The 21,130-nt window shown below is 39.7% G+C and overlaps 1 protein-coding gene across 30 annotated transcripts in view; it reads right to left on the bottom strand.

Moving 5' to 3' along the window:
* The window catches only part of CEP112 (centrosomal protein 112), a 412,427-nt gene that overhangs the window by 142,244 nt on the left and 249,053 nt on the right, over window positions 1-21,130 (bottom strand). For 29 of the 30 annotated variants that reach the window (XM_033438326.2, XM_033438327.2, XM_033438317.2 and 26 more), the window contains one exon: window positions 12,858-13,088. In XM_033438326.2, the coding sequence (XP_033294217.1) occupies window positions 12,858-13,088 (231 nt within the window). Of the gene's footprint in view, window positions 1-4,843; window positions 5,754-12,857; window positions 13,089-21,130 lie in introns of those variants that run through there. The other variant, XM_049701504.1, reaches the window with a different exon arrangement.

Below are 21,130 nucleotides of genomic sequence, written 5' to 3'. Positions count from 1 at the left end.
TACAATTTTTCACTTGTGATTTATCAATATAGTGAATTATACTAATAGCATTCCTAATATCAAGCCATCTTTGCATTCTTGGAATAAAACCCATGTGATCATGGTATATGATGTTTTAAGTGCACTATTAGATTCTATTGCCTAATACTTTATTTCATTTTTTAACAATATTCAGAGTGAGATTAATTTCTGTTTAGAGGGATATATTTCTGGGGTTTTTATTATCAATATTATGCTAACCAGGAAAAATTAGTAAGTCAAAAGAGATAGATATTTTTAAAGTTAATAACTTAGGTTACTGAAGGCTTTCAGGAAGGTTGTACCAATTTCTACTCACACTAACAACGTTTTAGAGTATTTATTCACTGCACGCTTGGTATTTGGTATTATTAATTTAAAACAAAACATGGTATTATTAAAATAATGTGTTTATTCAATGTATGCGAAGTAGCATCTTGTCTCAATTAGTGTTTCCTTGATTACTTGTGAAGATGCAGAAGTTTATTTAAGCCAACTGCACTTTTCCTAGTCATGTACATCATTTTTTTTTCTGTATCCTGTAATGTATTCAATTCAACTCAGTTAGTTGACCACTTATAATCATTATTTAATCATCACAATATTGAATCAGGAAACCCTGCCTCACATAGCATGATTGCTTCCCTTCCATTATGAACAGTGGTTAGAACAAGACGTGACTCTCAGCCCAGAGCTCTTCCACTGCACTATGCTCTGACACTCAACACCCAACACCTAACGCCCATCAGCTCACCATCTGCCCTCCCCTCACAGAGACTCTCTAAGCAAAATAAGGCAAGAGTGTGGAGAGGAAGGCTCTGTCTCTTTACTCCAACTTCCTTAAGTCTCCTAATAAACTTTTGAGTTAAGTGCATTGAATGCTACTGAAATGTTAGTCTGGTGTGGAAAAAAACATCAGTAAAGGCTAGTTGGGGTATTAAAATAACTAGAGTCTAGTTATCTAAACCTAAGTTCAGTATTACTGTCAAAAAGGCACTCATTTGAAATATATGTATTCAGCATTATAATGTTTAATAATTAAGTCATAGGATATATAAAAAGAAAAGATGCCTCCTTTACATAAAAAGTACCTCCATAATTAGGGTAATCATATAACTTAGCATGCAAGCTGGGACATGTTTAAGAGTGAAAGGGGCTAGGGAAACATTAAATCATACAGGATACTGGGACAACAGGTATAAACAGGGATGTTCCTGGGCAAATTGGGATGTACAGGCTCACTATTTATGGTAAACTATCAAGATAGTGCCATAAATTATTATTTATGTTGTTATTTGTAATCATGTCATCATTGATGAAGATACTAATAAAACAGATTTTTTCATTTTATTTTCTTCAGTGTTATGAAAAAAAGATGCCGTGTCCAATAAGACTCCTATAAGTTTGGCCATGAAGCTGAAAGAATCAAAAAGGATTGTACAATTATCATTACTAATCTTAAACACACACACACACACACACACACACACAACACACACGAAGAGAAACTCTGACAACAACAATTATTAGTAAGGAGACTGAATCATTAATCAAAAAACTCCCAACAAACAAAAGTCCAGGACCAGATGGCTTGACGGGTGAATTCTACCAAACATTCAAAGATATTTAACACCTATCCTTCTCAAACTTTTTCAAACAATTTAAGAGGAAGGAATCCTTCCAAACTCATTTTACAAGGAAGGCCAGCATTACTCTGATACCAAAACCAAAGACACCATAAAAAAGAAAATTACAGGCCAATATCCCTGATGAACATAGATGCAAAAATCCTCAACAAAATATTATCAAACCAAATTCAACAATACATTAACAGTATCATACACCATGATCAAGTAGGATTTACTCCAAAGCAAGAATGGTTCATAATTCTAATGGTTCATAAGGTGATGACACACCACCTTAACAAAATGAAAGATAAAAATCATTGACCATTTCAATAGATGCAGAAAAAGCATCTGACAAAATTCAACATCCATTTATAAAAGCTCTCAACAAAGAGGAAATGTACCTCAACATAATAAAGTCTGTGTATGACTATCATATACAACTGTGGAAAGCCAAAAGCTTTTCCTCTAATATCAGGAACAAGACAAGGATACTCACTCTGGTCACTTTTATTTAACATAGTATTGGAAGTCCTAGCCACAGCAATTAGGCAAGAAAAAGAAATAAAATGCATCTAAACTGAAAAGGAAGAAGAACTGTCACTGTTTACAGATGACATAATACCATATATAGAAAACCTTAAAGATTCCACCAAAAAATTATTAGAACTAATAAATGAATCCAGTAAAGCTGCAGGATATAAAATTAATATACGGAAATCTGTTGTGTTTCTATACACTAATAATGAACTATCAGAAAGAGAAATCAAGAAAACAATCCCACTCACAATTGAATCAGAAAGAATAAAAACCTAGGAATAAATTCAGCCAAAGAGGTGAAAGACCTGTACACTGAAAACTATAAAACACTGCTGAAGGAAACTAAAGAAGACACAAATAAATGGAAAGATATTCTGTGCTCATGGATTGGAAGAATTAATACCATTAATATGTCCATACTACCCAAAGCAATCTACAGATTTAATGCAATCCCTACCAAAATTCCAGTGGCATTTTTCACAGAACTAGAACAAATAATTCTAAAGATTGTGTGGAAACACAAAAGATCCTGAATAGCCAAAGCAATCTTGAGAGAGAAGAACAAAGTTGGAGATATCATGCTCCCTGGTTTCAAACTATACTACAAAGCTATAGAAATTAAAAAGTAGTATGGTATTGGTATAAAAACAGACCTACAGATCAGTGGAACAGAATAGAGAGTCCAGAAATAAAACCGCACGTGTATGGTCAATGTACGACACAGGAGGCAAGAGTATACAACGAGGAAAGGACAGTCTCTTCAATAAGTGGTGCTGGGAAAACTGGACAGCTACATGAACAAGAATGAAACTGGACCACTATCTTACAACACATACAAAAATAAACTCAAAATGGGTTAAAGACGAAAGACTTGTAAGACTTGAAACCATAAGAATCCTGGAAGAAAACATCGGCGGTAAGCTTCTGACATCAGCCTTAGCCGTGTTTTTTTGGATCTGACCCCAAAGGCAAGGACAACAACAGCAAAAATAAACAAATGGGACTGCCTCAAACTAAAAAGCTTCTGCACAGCAAAGGAAACCATCAACAAAATGAAACGGCAACCTACTGAATGGAGAAGGTGTTTGCAAATTATATCTGATAAAGGGTTAATATCCAAAATATATATAAAGAACTCATACAAATCAACAATAAAAACTAAACTAATTAAAAAATGGGCAGAGGATCTAAATAGACATTTTTTCAAAGACATACAAATGTCCAAGAGACACATGAAAGGATGCTCAACAACACTAGTAATTACGGAAATGCAAATCAAAACTACAATGAGCTGTCACCTCACACCTGTCATGATAGCTGTTATCAAAAAGACGAGAAATAACAAATGCTGGCAAGGATGTGGAGAAAAGGCTACATCTGTACACTGTTGGTGGGAATGCATATTGGCGCAGCCACTACAGAATATGAGAAATTAAAGATATAACTACCGCATGATCTAGCAATTTCACTTCTGGATATCTACTGGAAAAAAATGAAAACACTAATTTGCAAAGATATATACTCCTCTATATTCACTGCAGCGTTATTTCCAATAGCCAAGATATGGAAGCAACCCAAGTAGCCATCGATGGATAAAGAAGACGTGGAATACTACTTAACCATGAAAAGAAAGAAACCTTGCCACGAGCAACATGGATAGACCTTGAGGGCTTTATGCTAAGTGAAATAAATCAGACACAGAAAGATGAATAGTGCATGATTTCACTTATATATGGAATCTAAACAGCAAAACAAAACCCAGACCCATGGATACAGAGAATAGTTTGACCGGTTGCCAGCGGGGAGTGGAGGTTGAGGGGCAAGATGAACTGGGTGAAGGGGATTAAGAAATACAAACTTCCAGTCATAAAATAAGTAATAAATTAAATAAAATAAACAATGGGGATGTACTGTATAGTATGGGGAATAGAGTCAATAATACTGTGTTAATGTTGTATGACAGATGGTAACTAAACGTACACTGTGGTGATCATTTCATAATGTAGAGAAAGGTTGAATCATTATATGTTGTACACATGAAACTGATATAATATTGTACGTCAAGTATACTTCAAATAAATAAATAAATAACACTCCTGTAGGTAGGTTTGGCCACGAAGCCAAAAAGATCAAAAGAACTGTACAGGGCTTCCCTGGTGGCACAGTGGTTGAGAATCTGCCTGCCAATGCAGGGGACAGGGGTTCGAGCCCTGGTCTGGGAGGATCCCACATGCCGCGGAGCAACTGGGCCCGTGAGCCACAATTACTGAGCCTGCGTGTCTGGAGTCTGTGCTCTGCAAAAAGAGAGGCCGCGACAGTGATCAATACTAACAGTTATCAATACTAACCTTAAACACACACACACACAAAAGGCTCTGGGCACAAATACCTGCTCATTTACTTGCTCCCGACTCTCTTAGTTTGGGTATCAGTCTCTGAGGACGGCAAGTAAACTGCTCTACTTTCAAAAACTTACCGATTACTATCACTTGCTGCACTGACCTAAGAGTTTTTTCCTTTATTCTAGGTAAAAATTTTTCCCTTAAGAACGTCCAAAAAGGATAAAACCAACAACAACTGGTGAGTGGCAGAACTCCCATTTATACTGGTGCGATTAGAGTATTAGAAAGTTAGGCTACAGAATGGCAAGGGGGGTTAATCTTAGAAACTTTAAATGTTTACTTTAAAAATAAACAATGATTCATTTATAATTCTAGATCTGATTTTCAAATAATCCCTAACATAAAATACACTGTCTTTTCATTTCCTCCTAGTAAAACTTAGCTCTCCAGCCTAGGAAAGCTACAGCCTCTGAAGTGAAGCTACTGCTTTGCTCTCCCAGATCTGCTGGAAAACAGGAGCCCTCTGCTACAGGAAGCAGCGCAGGTAGAGCGGGTGCGAGAGGTTCTCAGGGAAACGGTGGGGAGCTGCGCATCAGGCAGCAGCGCTTCTCCACCTCACCCGCCCGCGACTCTGCAGCCCACGCAGGAGAGGGCGGTAAAACCCTGGCAACGTAACTATTCAAGCACGAATGACAGATCCTCTGCTACTTCGGCTGAATAAGCAGACACCCCAGATACGATTCCAGTATTTAGTGGGAGCACTGTGAAACAGGTGCCTCGCATCAGAATCAGAAGAAGTGGGAGAGAGCTGGGAATTGATGTTAAACCGAGTCTCAAAGGAACACACAGTTCCTCTTGTTACACAGAGATACATTAACTGATTGAACTAAAATATTTGGTTTGGACTGATTTGAATATATTGTCAAAATGACAAAAAACTTAGCTTTTGTATAAGACATAGCCCCTTTCACCATTCAAAAGAAGGTTTACGATTGAGGCCATTTGAAGATACTTTAAAATTCTAAACAATATAAATGAACACCAATCCATCATATTCAAATTACGAACACACCCAAAGTTTTCCAAGTTTCCATTTGTGCAAGTTTTTTCTTTTCCAGATTAATTTATTGTTACTTTGAGAGGTATCATTAGAGTCCATTATACCAAGCTGTGGGTTAAAAACCCAGAAGAAAACCCCGACTTGAAGTTCAGCAACGTTTGTGGGATACTGTAAAAATCAAATGGGATGTTGTTTGCCAATCGATTTTTATAAATCTGAACTGCTCGAGAATCATATTTAAAAATTTAAGGATACAAACTTCACATTTTTAGCAAAGGAAAAACTCAGGGAAAAGATCAAAGTAAAAAGAACAGAATTGAGATTAGAAATCCATTTTAAGCCAAAATGACGTCTTCATAAGTTAATATTAATCCTTTAATTATAAATTTCAAAGGTTTAAGTAGTTTCTATGACCTTAGCTTTGAATAATTGTACCATATGGAGCTTTTCTTAAATTTGAAAAAGATGCTGAATTGTTGCTCAAAGCCTTTTAATGACTTCAGGCTGGCAGAATTCCAGTATAATCCTTCAGATACCATTAAAATTACAGACCAGGAGCCCAAGCGGGTAAGTACTATGTCAATTTCATAAGAGCATTTTACTTAGTACGGTGTGGAAAATGCTTGATGTGTTCATATATTTTAAAATATCAAATCGTGAAGCTTAAAACAACTACTTATACTGGAGACTTCACAAAGGAATTGATAGATTACACTAAATACAAATAAGAATTTTGTGTATCATAAAATTAAATGACAAAATTAGAAGGCAAATACCAAAAGTACCTGCCACAAAGAGCTTCATCATCCTAAACATAAACAGGTTTATATAAGGTGATGAGGATAACACTAGGACATTAACAGAAGAGAAACTGACAAAGGAGGTGAACGAGCACTTCTCAGAAAATGAAACACGAATAACAAATCTATTATATATGTTCAGTCTCACTCTTAAAAATGCAAATTAGAAACAATTAACGTTTTTCACCACCCCCCACCCCAAATCAAAGAAGAGGTTTAATACTAAGGACTGTCTAGATAAAACAGATATTCTGTTGGGGAAAATACAAATTAGTACAACCGTTTTGAAAAGCAATTCGATCCTGTAATTCTACTGGGATCTTAAACTAAGGGGTAAAAAAAAGGGAAATGTTGACAAAATTTGATGTATGAAGATGTTAATTTTTGCATCAATTCACATAAAAATGTTTAAAGCTAAATGTTTAAAAATAAAGGAATTTCACACTAAATCATGCTACATCCATAAAACACAGTATTATGAAAAAATGAAAACTACATTTTCAAAGAATTCCAAATGACATTGGAATATTATTAGCATAGCTCTTAAAAAAGCAAAAGGCATAGCTGTTTATTTAGTATGATCTCAGTCAGCTAAGTTAATATAGCTATTTTATATACATATTAAATTACTACTATTGGTTATCTCTGGGTGGTGATAGTAACAAGGAATTTTATACCTCTCTATTTCCCATATTTTCTAAAATATCTTCTATTTCAAGAAAGGCTATTTTTAAAATAGCTAAATAGACTTCTGAAAGAATGGTAAATTTTAAATACCAAAGTTTTTTTGTTTTGTTTTTTTGCGGTACGCGGGCCTCTCACTGTTGTGGCCTCTCCCATTGCAGAGCACAGGCTCTGGACGCGCAGGCTCAACGGCCATGGCTCATGGGCCCAGCCGCTCCGCGGCACGTGGGATCCTCCCGGACAGGGGCACGAACCCGTGTCCCCTGCATCGGCAGGCGGACTCTCAACCGCTGCGCCACCAGGGAAGCCCCAAAATACCAAAGTTTTAATCAAACATCTGAGAGTTACCCACAACCATCATTTAATAATAATGTTCTTTAATTTTTCAAAGGTTCAGATTTTATGGACTTTGTTTCAATTTGGTTTAAAAAGATTTTAAAAGGCTGGAAAAGCAGCTTTCACTTTGCAAATGTCAATCATTCATTCTCTTGGATTCTCTATTTCAAGTATTTTGACCTTGTGGAGGTATTTCATGTTTCTCTTAACTCAGAGCCATTGAAGATATCACTGGGGTCTAAATCGCTGCTGACAGAAACTCAGGGAGGATCTGGACTTAGGAATTCTTTTATAACCTTAACATTGTAAGTGCTACTGAAACAACCCAGACCCACAGGGAAGGTTACATTTAGATTATTTATTATTCTGGGGTTATTCTCTCCTCTTTGAACCTCAACTTTATACTTAATGAGAGAAAATCAATTTCTAAATCCTCAATTCTCACTGGAGTTTGAAACACTAGCAAATATTTTAACTTTCAGATTTATTTAAAAATGATAAAACATTAAACCTTTTATAAGACATAGTGAGAAGAATTCAAGTAACATGCACGATGACACAACAGGCTAGCAAGAGAATTATCTATCAATTCATTAGAGCTAATTCAAATTTTTATAGTGAGAACTCAAATATCTATTAATTTTTAAAACTATCTTTAAAAGATGTTATGCTTTGCATTTAACTTACTAATATGAAGGGAATTACAACAACAGAAATGAATATTTGAATATAAGGTGCATCTTGTCCTACCCAAAGTACATATACTGGGTTGAAAGCAAACTTGGATGAATCAATGGCAATTTTTAATTTATTCGTATTACCATTCACAGTAGCAGAAACCGCAGAACTGAATTTCTCAGTTCATCATCATTCGTTTATTCACTTAACGTGTATGAATGCCTACTTTGTACAAGGCACCATGCGTGATCCTGAAGCTTTGGAAACGAGTATTTCTCAAGGACTGTTTCAGGGAACTCACAGCGCTGTTCTCACTGCGTGGGGAACTCCTTCCACTAGTTAAGGAAAAATATACACCAATGGGAAATGCAAATTGCTTTTCGCATCAAGAGCAGAGCACTTGTATTTTATCATACGGACTCTGGAACTCATGGCACTAACATGGCAACTTAATGCTCTCCTCCTGTCCCCCAGGCCCTCCTGATGCCACCAAGTGCCTGCATTCTAATTCATTATCCACGTCAGCTAAAATCACTCCACTTAAACCCCGCTTCTATCTTCCTGTATCACTTGTGTTCTCAGTTCAGTTCAGGGCATTCCATTTTTCCAGACTCACCCCACCATGCTCTGTTCTCTCCCTGCAGAACCCCAATCCTACCCGTGCACATTCCCTCCATCCCCTTCCTTCAGCTGCATCCCAACCATCTGCTCAGCCTGCAGCCCAGGGGTCCCACTCGTCTTGAAATTCCTCAGGCTGCACAGACTGCAGTGATACTTTACTAAGGATCCAGATGGCATCAGACAGAAGCTCTTCTCGAGTCTCGTCAGACTCCTTTGTACCCTTCCCAATTCTCTCCTTCCTTCTTCCCCCTAGAAAGTCACGGCTCCTGCCATCCCCTCCTTAACATACACAGGTGAGCACCCACCATGGGCCAAGTTTTCTAGACACTGGCAGTACAGAAATGAACGAGATAGACAAAGTCCTGCTAATGAGGTTATGGTCTAATGGGGGGTGGGCGTTGCAAATAAGTAAAAAAATGAAGACGTATTCAGAGAGTGAGACAAGCTGTGAAGACCTCGGGAGGTGCTGAGGAGGGAGGGGGACAGGACGTCCGCTAGAGGTGGGGCTGCAAGGAGAGCGGGGGACAAGCGGGAGGACGACTATAGGAGAACGCGCGCGAGAGCATCCCAGGCAGGGAGAGCGAGGCGGGTCCCAGGAGCAGAGCCCTGCCTGCCGCGCTCACGCCCTCGCCGCTCGGGTCACAAGCCGCAGTGGTGCGCGGGTCTCTCGTCTCTCTCTCCCTCTTCCAGGCACTTCCAGGTGTTTCCACCTAAGCGCCCTCCGTAACTCCCGCTGGTCTCCGGGTGACACCTCCCTGGAGCGTCAGGCTTCCCCTCATCTCCAGCCCCTCGCTCCCCCCTCCCTGACCCCTGCAGCCGTGCTCCGGCCACACCGCCACCTGCAGCGATCCGTCCAAGGTCATCAACGATTCTCGGTTTCCAATCCTGGGGCCCTTCTCTCACCCTCATCCTTCCGGGTCTTCTGTCGCATTCCTGGCAAGCCTCCTTCCAAATACTCTCCTCCTTCCTTCCCATGAAAATGCCTTCTTCCTCGCGTCCCTCACCGTAAGGGCCCTTCTTGGACCATCTCTCCGACTTCACCGATGAAGCCCTCCCCAGCTGCTGGTTTTCCGTCTGTACTCTCCCTGCGCAGGCTCCATTCTGGGGCTACTCCTCCGGTCCTGCTCTTCCTGGGATTAGCTACAGACGTCCCTTCGACCGCAAGGGAACGTCACAGCTGGGTCCAAATGCAACTGACGTTCATAACCGACTTCATCCTCTTCCCCGGACCAGAGACTGTGACATTCCCCATTCATCCAGGGCGGGGTTTACACCTCACAAGTCTAATCGGCGCCCTGGCTGGGCTGACTCTCAAACACGCCTCCTCTAGCCCGTGCTCACCACGAGGCCCCCACCACATTCCCGTACCTCTGAGGTGTCCTCGGGGACCTGTCACCTGGCTTAATCCAGTCCTGCCAGCTACCTCTACTCCATGGCACCTTGCAAAGATTCTCCTAATAACCGCTTGAACCTTGACACTTCATGGCTTAGAAACCTTCAGTACTTGGGCTTCCCTGGTGGCGCAGTGGTTGAGAGTCCGCCTGCCGATGCAGCGGACGCGGGTTCGTGCCCCGGTCTGGGAGGATCCCACATGCCGCAGAGCGGCTGGGCCCGTGAGCCGTGGCCGCTGAGCTTGCGCGTCCGGAGCCTGTGCTCCGCAACGGGAGAGGCCACAGCAGTGAGACGCCCGCGTACCGCAAAAACACAAACAAACAAACAAAAAACCTTCAGTACCTCCTTACTGTTACCCCATGAAGTCTAATCCCCACCACAGCTTCGGAGGCCTCCGGCGCCCCCGCCGTCTCCAGGCTCGTCGCTGGCGACCCTCCCTCGGTAGCCGCTATGCCACGCACATGGCTCTTGCTGTGGTCATTCCTGTGGCTTAGAACCTACTAGAAAATCCTACACATTACCCGTGTCCAGTTCAAGCGACATCCATCTCTTCCAGGTAATTTCCCCTGATTTTCTTAATAGAAAACCATTTGCCCCCAGTTCACACTCTACCTTGCATTACAGTTATCTGTGTACGTGTGTGTGTCCTGCAGCCACTACTGTTTTATAATCTCCTTAAGGACAGTGCCTTTTTTTCCCTTTTTCTGTGTAGCCCCAAAGTGCCTGGGATAATGCCTTCGAGATATAGAAAATATTCAAGAAATACTTGCCAAAGAAATTACTGATGGCTTCTAATACTAATTTCTTTTATTATCTGTAACCTGTCAATTCGTTAGTAACACATATAAACCTATCCTTGAAAAATTCATCTCCTGTTAAAAAGAAACCTTTAAGATGTGAACGCGTGATTCAAGAAAAGGAAGGCCTAAGCTGTATGTTTTATAAGTCTGGCTTTACTATGTCCAGTGTTTTAAAAAATCGAGGTGCGCTGGTATCCGTGCCATTTAAGCACAGTTACTTGGAGATACTTTGAACTTTTGGCGGCAGTGAGCAGAGCTGAGGTGCGGCGTGTGTCAGCTCCCAGCAGCTTCCCCATCGGTAAGCCTCCCCTTCTCCTGTGCGCTTGTCAGGGGGCGAAAACTACTAGGTATCAGGACATTCCCCAGTTCCTGACACCTTGTATATTTTGGCATCAAAGAGCACGATTCCGCGCTGCTCTGATGGAATGACTGCTAGCATCCTCACTGGGGTACGAAGGCCCCTCAGCCAGGTCGTGTCCCTGTGGCCTGCGCAGCTCTTGCCGTCTCTCACACACGGCAAAGGGCACGTAACTCCGCTCGCTTCGTGGCTCCAGCAAGTCGCCTTGGAGTCACGCTGGGCGACTCACTCACAGGTTCTCTCTCCCTCCGCCTCTCCCCCGACCCCCCACTCCCACGTCTGAACCCAAAGCAGATCCCGTCAGCTCTGCCTGCAGACCATCAGACCGTAACCCAGCCGGACCCGTGTACCACCTTCAGTGCTACTGGCCAAGCCCAGCATCTCTCAACTCCGGTCTAAATCACTGCAATAGCTTTTGAACTAGTCTCCCCACTTCCACCTTCACCCTCGGCAGGCGGGCATGGCCCGAGAGCCCTCTGCTCCAAACACGCCAGGCTTCCTCTACTTATGGGGGTCAAAGCCAAGCCCTTGCAGTGGCCTCCACAGCCCTACGGGGCCCGGTCCGTCCCCAGAGGCCTCGTCCCTGACCTCAGCTCCTCGTCCTCCCCTCCTCCGTCTTTCCCAGCCACGCTGGCCTCCTTGCGGTCCCTCCAGGAAGCCAGGTGCACTCCTGCCTCTTCACTCCTGCCTCTTCAGAGCCCTCTTCCGGTTTATCTCTGGGTTCAGAGCCAGGCTGCCACGGGCCCAGTCTGCTGAAATCTGACCCTCAGGTAAATGACGGTACTGATGCAAAGTGAGCACCTTAGGGCCACGATCCAGGTAAAATTAGTAGAGCAGCACCTGGAATGCCATGGTATGCTCTATGAAGGCTTCCCATTTAAAGATCAAGAAGAGGTAGGAAAAAAATAAAATCAGAAGATTCTTAAATTACCCTTTCCCAGTGTCTTGATCCCAGGATAGAGGTTGGTCTTAAAGAACTCAAGGGGCAGTTGACAGTTGTGATGATTAATAGCAATTCGCTTTTACTACCTGATTAAAATATTTACACTTTTCCAGAACACCAGAAGAACAAATATTTGAGGCTGTCTCTGGAATATAAGTCAACTCAAAATGTGTAAACATTATATTGACATATATTTCAAAAATGTGTAATTCTAAAGAAAGTTCTTCATTTGAAATATCAATCTGGGAAAATATGTCATCATCTATGGGACACATAAAAAACTGTAAAATCTAGAAATGGCCATTAGACAACATAAGAAAGATCTGAAACCTAGTCTTACCTTAGGAAAAACTCAAGGTTACAGCCCCAATACTCCTGATCAGTATAATATTTGATAATATTATAACACTTTTCTCACAGTGTATGTTTAATAACTATGGAAGGGATATTCCATACAATCCCTTCCACAAAAGTCAAGGGAAAAGTCAGGAAACTCCCTGAGACATACAGCAAGACACTTAGATTGCTCATTTGAATGGTTTATCAACTGGAGAGTAATTCTAAGTCCACCACCTCTTTGAGATTAAATATAACGGTGGCATCAGTGGATTTCAAACACGGGTCTCGACTGTCTATAACACATCCAGGTGGGCATCTTACCTTTTCCAGCGTCATCTCTGTCTCAGCGGCATGAGTCTTTTTCAGCTCTATTTTCATCTTTTCTGACTCAGCCTTCAGTTTGTTGACGGCAGCCTCATGGTCCCGAGCAGTCCTCTGCTTCTCCTCTTCACGAAGAAGACCGAGCTCCACCAGCTGCTGCTTCCGCTGGGAGTTCACGCTGATCAGCTCTTCTCTCAACTTGTGGACTTGTGCCTCCATGTCAGCAATAACCTTGTTTTTAAAAATGGGAAAATGGTCAGAGGATATGACTAGGAGAGCCGTAAAAGAAGAACTGCAAAAGGCTACCACACAAAGGAAGTTCACTGCTTCCTTCCTCCTGCTTCCCTCCTTCTCCAATCCCATGCCACCCCTTCTAGCTCAGACAGAGATCCTACCTAAAATCGTTTACCACAGACATCACATTTAGTTTTCCTTGTTTCAAACACCTATGTAAATGGAATATTACATGTACTCTTCTGCAACTTGCTTCTTCAAATAGGCAACATTATGTTTCTAAGATTCGTCTAGTACTTGCTACTGTATTTTTTGTTTTTATTTCACTGATTTCTGCTCTTATGTTTGTTATGTCCCTCATTCTACATTCTTGGGTTTTTTATTCTTCTAACTTCTTATCTTGGATATTTAACTCATTTATTTTTATCCTTTCTTCTTTCCTGATTTATATAAACTTAAGACTATAAATACCGCTCTACCATTGCTTAAGTTTAATCTCTTAGGTTTAGATACACGACATTTTCATTACCATTTAATTCAAAACATTTTGAACTTCCATTTTTATTTTTTTCTTTGACTTATGGTCTACTTAGAAGTATGTTTCTTAATTCCCAAACCTATGGGGTATACTAGTTTCCTAGAGCCGTCCCAACAAAGTACGAAAAGCTGGGTGGCTTAAGACGACGTTTATTCTCTCAGAGTTCTAGAGGCTGCAAGTCTGAAAGCAAGGTGCTGGCAGGGCAGGCTCCTTCTGGAGGCTCTGAGGCAGAGTCTCCCCCAGCTTTCGGTGGCTGCGTGCCATCCTTGCCTTCTCGATGTGTCGCTCCAGCCTCTGCCCCCATCTCCTCGTGGCTGTGCTTGTGTGTCTGTATCTCTGTGTCCAAATTTCCCTCTTCTTATAAGGACAATGGTCACCTTGGACTTAGGGCTCCTCCTAATTGAGCATGACCTCATTTAACTTGATTACATCTGCAAAGACCCTATTTCCAAACAGGGTCACACTCCCAGCTTCTGGGTGGATATGAAATTTTAGGGGGACAACAACCAATTTAGGATGTGAGGTTTAATGACTGTCTTTTTGTTATTCACTTCTAAGTGCATTGTGGCCAGAGAATGTACTCTATACTACGTTACTTCTTTGAAAATTTTTGAGATTGCCTGATGGCCAGAAAATTTTTGAGATTGCTTGATGGCCAGTTGTACAATTTTTTTTTTTTTTTTTTTTGCAGTACGCGGGCCTCTCACTGTTGTGGCCTCTCCCGTTGCGGAGCACAGGCTCCGGACGCGCAGGTTCAGCGGCCATGGCTCACGGGCCCAGCCGCTCCGCGGCACGTGGGATCTTCCCGGACCGGGGAACGAACCCGTGTCCCCTGCATTGGCAGGCGGACTCTCAACCACTGCGCCACCAGGGAAGCCCTGAGTTTCAGTTTTATAAGATGAAAAGAGTTATGTGATGGATGGTGGTGGTGGTTGCACAACAAGGTGCACGTATTTAGTATCACTGACCTGTACACTTGAAAATGGTTAAGATGGCAAATTTTACATTATGTGTATTTTAACATGATTAAAAAATTTATTACAACCCCCCCCCAACAATATAAACCAGTTTCCTTAGAAAGTTAATGATTCTTTAAGCCACCCTGAATCTGACAAGTCCTAGAAAAGAAGAGGTTGAAACGTCTTATAAAGGATTATGGATTATCATCCCAAACAAAAACTTTAAATGCACTTTATGAAAGCAAAATGTATTTAAGTTGAGGACATGTTCATGGTTAAGAAATAATCATTTAGATTCTTTTCAAAATTGAAAAATCATTCTACAGGCACTTTGGGAATAAAGACACATTAACAACTTATTGATATATGAGGTCACCTTTGTACATTCATAGAAAGTTTATGGGTAATCATCACCACAAGCTGAAATATTTTGTTTGTGCCTCTCTTTCATTTATAGTTATGTATAATTCACTATTTATTAAGATCTATGATGTGGAAGCCACTGTGATAAATGACTTCCAAAAAAAATCTTCCCTAAAATACTTTAGACTATAATACATAAGCTACACATACATGTACACACACACACACACACACACACACACACACACACACACACACACACAAGGCATGAAGACAAAGGGCCATAAGAGGTCAAAAGAGGGAGGAGCTACTTTGAGCTTGGAAGGATTCTGGAAGACTGAATAAAACTGAATGCATCTGAGATGGACCTTAAGAGAGAAATTAGCACCATCTGGGGACAGGGATAGATACAGGACATTTCAGGCAGAAAGAATGAGCCACATGTAAGAAGAAAAACAGAGCATTAAAGAGGAAGAAGGGAAACTCAGAAAAGAGAAACTTGGTGAGGTTATTGAAGGATTTCAAACGTTAAGCTACATGGGTTGGATTTCAGGAACTGAAGAAGCAGCGACGAGATTTAACTTGGCTGCTGGAGAGGGAAGGGGGGCCAGGGAGCCAAGCGATGCCACTGCATTTGTACCAGGAAAGATGAACCCGGAGGCAGTTTACACAATGACTCGGCACACTCAGGCAACAAGGCCAGCAGTGGGGAAAAAGTGGAACAGACGGGAATGCAGTCTTAGAGGCAGAATTCAGAGAACTAAGCAGCTAAGTGCATGTTGAAGGCAAGGAGGAGTGAGGCATGCTGGTGACTGAGGATGTTTGTTTCAAGTAGTTTGCCAGACTAGATACACCCTCATGAGATGAAACATCTAGATCCTGTATAAAACTCAATGCTTCCTTCTTTGCTCACTGGAAGTAAGAGAAACATTCAAAGGGAAAAACAAAACAACAAAAACCACATACATGTAAAACTGCACGTGCCAGAAACAGGGTAATAAGCAGTAAGCACAATCAAAGGCCAGGTATCTTTGAGGGAAAATGTCCTCGTCTACTTTGCTGCTTCAAGGGAAAGCGATGTGTGAGCTGAACATGACACCACCGACCAAGGTGGGGAGCCTGGAGCAGGATAGAAGTGGCTTCAGGTCTGTAGTGCTATCAGCTTCCACCTGAAGCTAAAACAAGTTCCCTCTGGGGAAAAGCTTCTTCATTTTAATGTCTCCAGGTTTCCACAAATTAAGATAAACCAAATATGAGCTCCTAATAAAAAATTACTAAGTTCCTCCAAAAAACACCATTGGTAAGAGTCAGCAGAAACATTCCCACAAGCAAGTCCGTCAGATACGGGAATTATCAGAAAAATAATATAAAATAAACATGTGTTAAGTGTTTAAAGAAACAAAGGACAGAGTCACAAAATGAGTAAACCAGAAGAGATTAAACAAAAATTCCAAGCTTTGAGAAAGAACCAAATAAAAATTTTGTATAAAAGATAGAATGGATGAGTGAAGGCAGCTGGACAGAGCAGAAGTGAGAAGCAGTGAAACAGGGGGCCTCAATAAACTACCCACAGTACAGCACAATAATATCAGAAAAACAATAGTGAGATGTTTAAAGCTACAGAATAGAAAGTAAGGTCTGATCTATACCTAGAGTTCCAGAAGGAGAGGAGAGAGAAGGGAAGACAGGGCAGACATGAAAAGATGATGACCGAGAACTTTCCAGAACTGAGGAAAAGCAAGACTCCACAGAAATAGTGAGCAGGATAAATATCAAGCAAGATGGAAAAATAGAAAATAAAAAAAAGAACAGGAAAGAAAGAAAGAAAAGAAATCCACATTTAGATACTGGGTAGTGAAATGGCAGAATATGAAAGACAAAGTGAAAAACTTAAAAGCAGACAAAGTGGGTAAAAAACAGATTACACTCAGTAAGTGACATCCCAGTAGCAATAAGCACACCAAGTCCTAGATTTTGGTTTCTCATACCATCCTCCAGTGAAAGGAACCAGTGGTCCTTGGGCAAATGGGCAGAAAATACCTGAGCTGAGCCTGGAACACCCTGCTGTCCTAGTAGTGCACACTGACGGAGCCCAAAGCCCAAAGCCGGAACAATGTGAGAAACTAGCATCGGATTCTATCCCAAGGTGAAATAAATATCTATGAGTACATACTGATATAATGATTTCATTAATAATAAGGGAGAAGAGACATATCTTCCTTGCAAAAGAATTCCACATTACTATAGAAGGGCATTTTACAAATTCTGATCATCAGAAGATCATCAAAAATGAGGGAAATCTGACAATCACAGTGAAGAGGAGACTAGGGAGATATGATAGCTAAAATTAATTTGATGTTCTGGGTGGAATCTTGGAACAGACAAAACGCATTAGGTAAAAGCTAAGGAAATCTGAATAAGGTATGGATTTTAGTTAATGATGCTGCAAAGTTGTAAGCAGCGTACCGTCCTAATGTAAGATGTTAATAAGGGGAAACTGGGTGTGGGATAAACGGGAGTTCTCTATACCTTATCCTCTCATTTTCTCCATAAATATAAAACTGTTTTTAAAGTAGTCTATTTTAAAAACTGGGGCAAAAAGAAGCATAGAAGAAAGTGGGAAAGATGAAAAAAGTAAGATGGTATATCAAAAATCACAATACATGTAAATGGACCATAATTAAAAGAGTGTAATAGTTTAAATTTTTTAACATAAAATTCATCTATGTTTTTTATGAGAACAATGAAGACATGAAATTGAAACCAAAGGGATGAAAAAAGTTATACCAGTAAATTATTAATGAAAGGTAGTCGCAAAATAGAGTATCACTAAATTATTTTTTAATGTCATTCACCAGAGAGACACATCTAAGTTTGTACACATGTGATAAAACAACCTTAAAATATATACAACAAATTTAACAGAACTACAGGGGAAAATGGTCAAATCCACCATTCCAGTAAAAGAGTTCATCATACGCACACACAAACACATGCCAAATTCAGGTGTCAACATGTTGCAAGAAATTGGTGGTATCAAAGATATTCTTTAACACGATTGCAACTAAATTAAGAACCATGACAAAAATAGCAACAACAAAACCAAAATAATATCCCATATACTTCGAAATTTAAAATATACACCTTAAATAACTCATGCTTCAAAATGAAGTTAAGATAAAAATTAAATGTACTTAGAAATAATCTCTGGAAGAAGACACACACACTTTTTACATTTGTGCTGTTTTAATTGGGAATGAGGGGGTTAGTGCTGACAGGGGCGCATGGGAGATATTTCACTCTATTTTTATGACTTTTAAATTCTGATTGGTGTTAACACATTTCCTAATCAAATAAATTCATAACATTTAAATTCTGAGAAATGATTGATAATGAAAATATGCCTTATCAAATCCTGAAGGATGAAACTAAAGTGAAGGAAATAGGTGGCCTTAACGTGCTACTTATTTTTAAAAGGCGAATTATTAGTGAAATAGGCAGCCAATTTAAGGAATTAGCAAGATAGAACTATTTCCGGTAAGACTGATGAAGGAAACAGGAAAGAAGGCACAAATAAACAAATATGAGAGATAAAAATAAAGTATGGCAATATTATCTAGAAAAAAGAGATAATAACTAATATTAAAATTTAAGAACAACATAGTACGGGATCCATCACAGAACAAAAAGATAATAAGGTGATACCATAACAATATTATGCCAATAACTGGAGATCCTAGGTGAAACAGATTCCTAGGAAAATAAAGAATGAAGAAACAATCAACTAAAACAATCCAATTAAAAAAATTGAAAGAACAGTTAAGAATCTCTCACACTAAGAAAACACTAAGCTCAGATAATTTTGTAGGTGAGTTCTAGAAAAATAACCCAGGAGATAGATCATTCTAATCTTTTACAAACTTTTCCAGAGAATAGAAAATGAGAAATATACACTGAAACTATTTCAGAAGTCATAATATTGATACCAAAGGATGACAGGAATAGGAAGAGAAATAAAAATTATAGGCCAACTCAGTCATGAACCAGACATAAAAATCTCAAATAAATTATTAGCAAATCAAGCCCAGTAATGCATAAAAATAAAATATGTAAACAGCAAGTTGCAGAGAATGCAAGGGCAGTATAACATTTATAAAATTCTATAAATGCCAATAAATATCAGATTTAGATGAAAAGGAAAAATTCCTAAACTATAAAATTTTTCCAAAACTGACTAGAAAAAAACTGCAAAATGTGAATCATCCTATAACCACTAAAAAAATTTAAATAGTAGTCAAAAATCTTTCCAGAAATAAAATATCAAGCCCAGATGGCTTTATTGGCCAGTTCCACCGAATATTCAAGAAACAAATACCTCACTCGCACACTAATTCTTTCAGAGAATAGAAAAAGGAGGTTTATTCAGCAGCTCAAATTATGAGACTAGCACAACATCAATGAAAAAACACGTCCAAAAAAGAAAAATCTCAGGTCAATCTCTCTCAACAATTATTAGCAAATTGAATCCAATGACATTACATCATGAAAAAATTGGATGGTACATAATGTTGGTTTAATGTTAGACAATAACCTATAATATGATTTATTCCATTTATGTATTAAAAGAAAAAGCCTTATGATTTTCTCAATACACAGAAAAACATTTGATAAAATTCCACCATAGAAACTCTTAGTAAAATAGGAATAGAAGAGACCATTCTTAACCAGATAAAAGTATTTACCAAAAACTCAGCAAATTTTATTCATTCTTTATTGTGAAGTTTCAAAATAGCTCTTTTAAAACCAGGAAGAAGCAAAGAATGCCTGCTACCACTACTTGTATTCATAAGTGCAAGACAAGAAAAAAAATATGAAAACAAAACTGTCTTTAATCATGGATGTTGTAATTGTCTATTGAGAAAAAGTAAAATCAACGCACAAGTTACTAGAAATAATAAGAGAGTTTACAAAGGTATCTGAATCAAAGACCAATGTTTAAAAATCATTTGTAATTTTTATACACCCGAAAAAATTATAAAACACCATTTATAGCTACGTATAACAAATATAAGTTTCTCAGATATATCTACCAAATGATGTGCAAAACTCTGAAGAAAAAACTATAACCCTTTTTGAACAACATTAAAGAAGCTCTAAATACCCGACAGGTACATCGCAGTGATGAAAAGTCTCTCCATCGGCTCTCCCCGAAGTGATCTACAGAATCAGTGCAAATCCAACTGAAGTTTCAACAAAAGCTTTCCAAAAACTTGGCAAGTGGGATCTAAAATGTACAGGAATGAACACAGTACCATGCTGTTCCTAAAGAAGAACAGGTGCTGTGGCATTCCACCCTGATATCAGGACCTAGAATAATGTTACTGAAATGAACAGTGTCGTGTTATCACAGAGACCGGGGAGCCCAGAAACGAGCTCCCGTGGGGCAGGGCTGGCGTTGCAGCTCAGTAGGCAAGTAATGAACTAGTCTCAAAATGGTGCTGAGATCATAAGTGATTCAAATGGGAAAAAAAGAAATCATATCCTCATCTTACACAATAGACGAAAATAAACCCCCTCCATTCCTAGCTACGTGTCCAAGAGAAACAAAACACATCCCCACAGAAACGTGCACAGAGTGTGCAAAGCAGCGTCATTCATAACAGCCAAAAAGGAGAAACCACCAAAATGTCCATCAACGGATGAATGGACAGATAAAGTCTAGTATATACAAACAACAGAATATTATTCAACAATTAAAAGAAACTGAGAACTAAAACACACAACAACATATATGAACCTTGCAAACATACTGAATAAAATTGCCAGTCACAGAAGACCACATGTGGCATGATTCCACCATATGAACTAGCCAGAACAGGTAAATCCAGAGAGAGGATTTATCAATAGATTAGTGGATACCTGGGGCTGGAATGTTTGGGGCAAACAGAGAGTAACTGTTAACGGCTATCAGTGTTTTGAGAGGAGGTGATAAAATGCTCTAAGATTGATGGGTGATGGCTGCACAACTCCGCGAATAGACTAAAACTCACCAAACTGTACACTTTAAATGGGTGAATTGCATGGAATGGAAATTACATCTCAACAAAGGATCATTTTAAAAATAATGCTTAGTGGATTAGAGACCAAATGTGAAAGACAAAATTTTTTAAAATATGGGA

Source organism: Orcinus orca, chromosome 19 (assembly GCF_937001465.1).
Source record: "Orcinus orca chromosome 19, mOrcOrc1.1, whole genome shotgun sequence".
NCBI lineage: Eukaryota > Metazoa > Chordata > Mammalia > Artiodactyla > Delphinidae > Orcinus > Orcinus orca.
The sequence above is the reverse complement of the archived record's forward strand: the minus strand, read 5'-3'. Positions and strand labels throughout refer to the sequence as shown.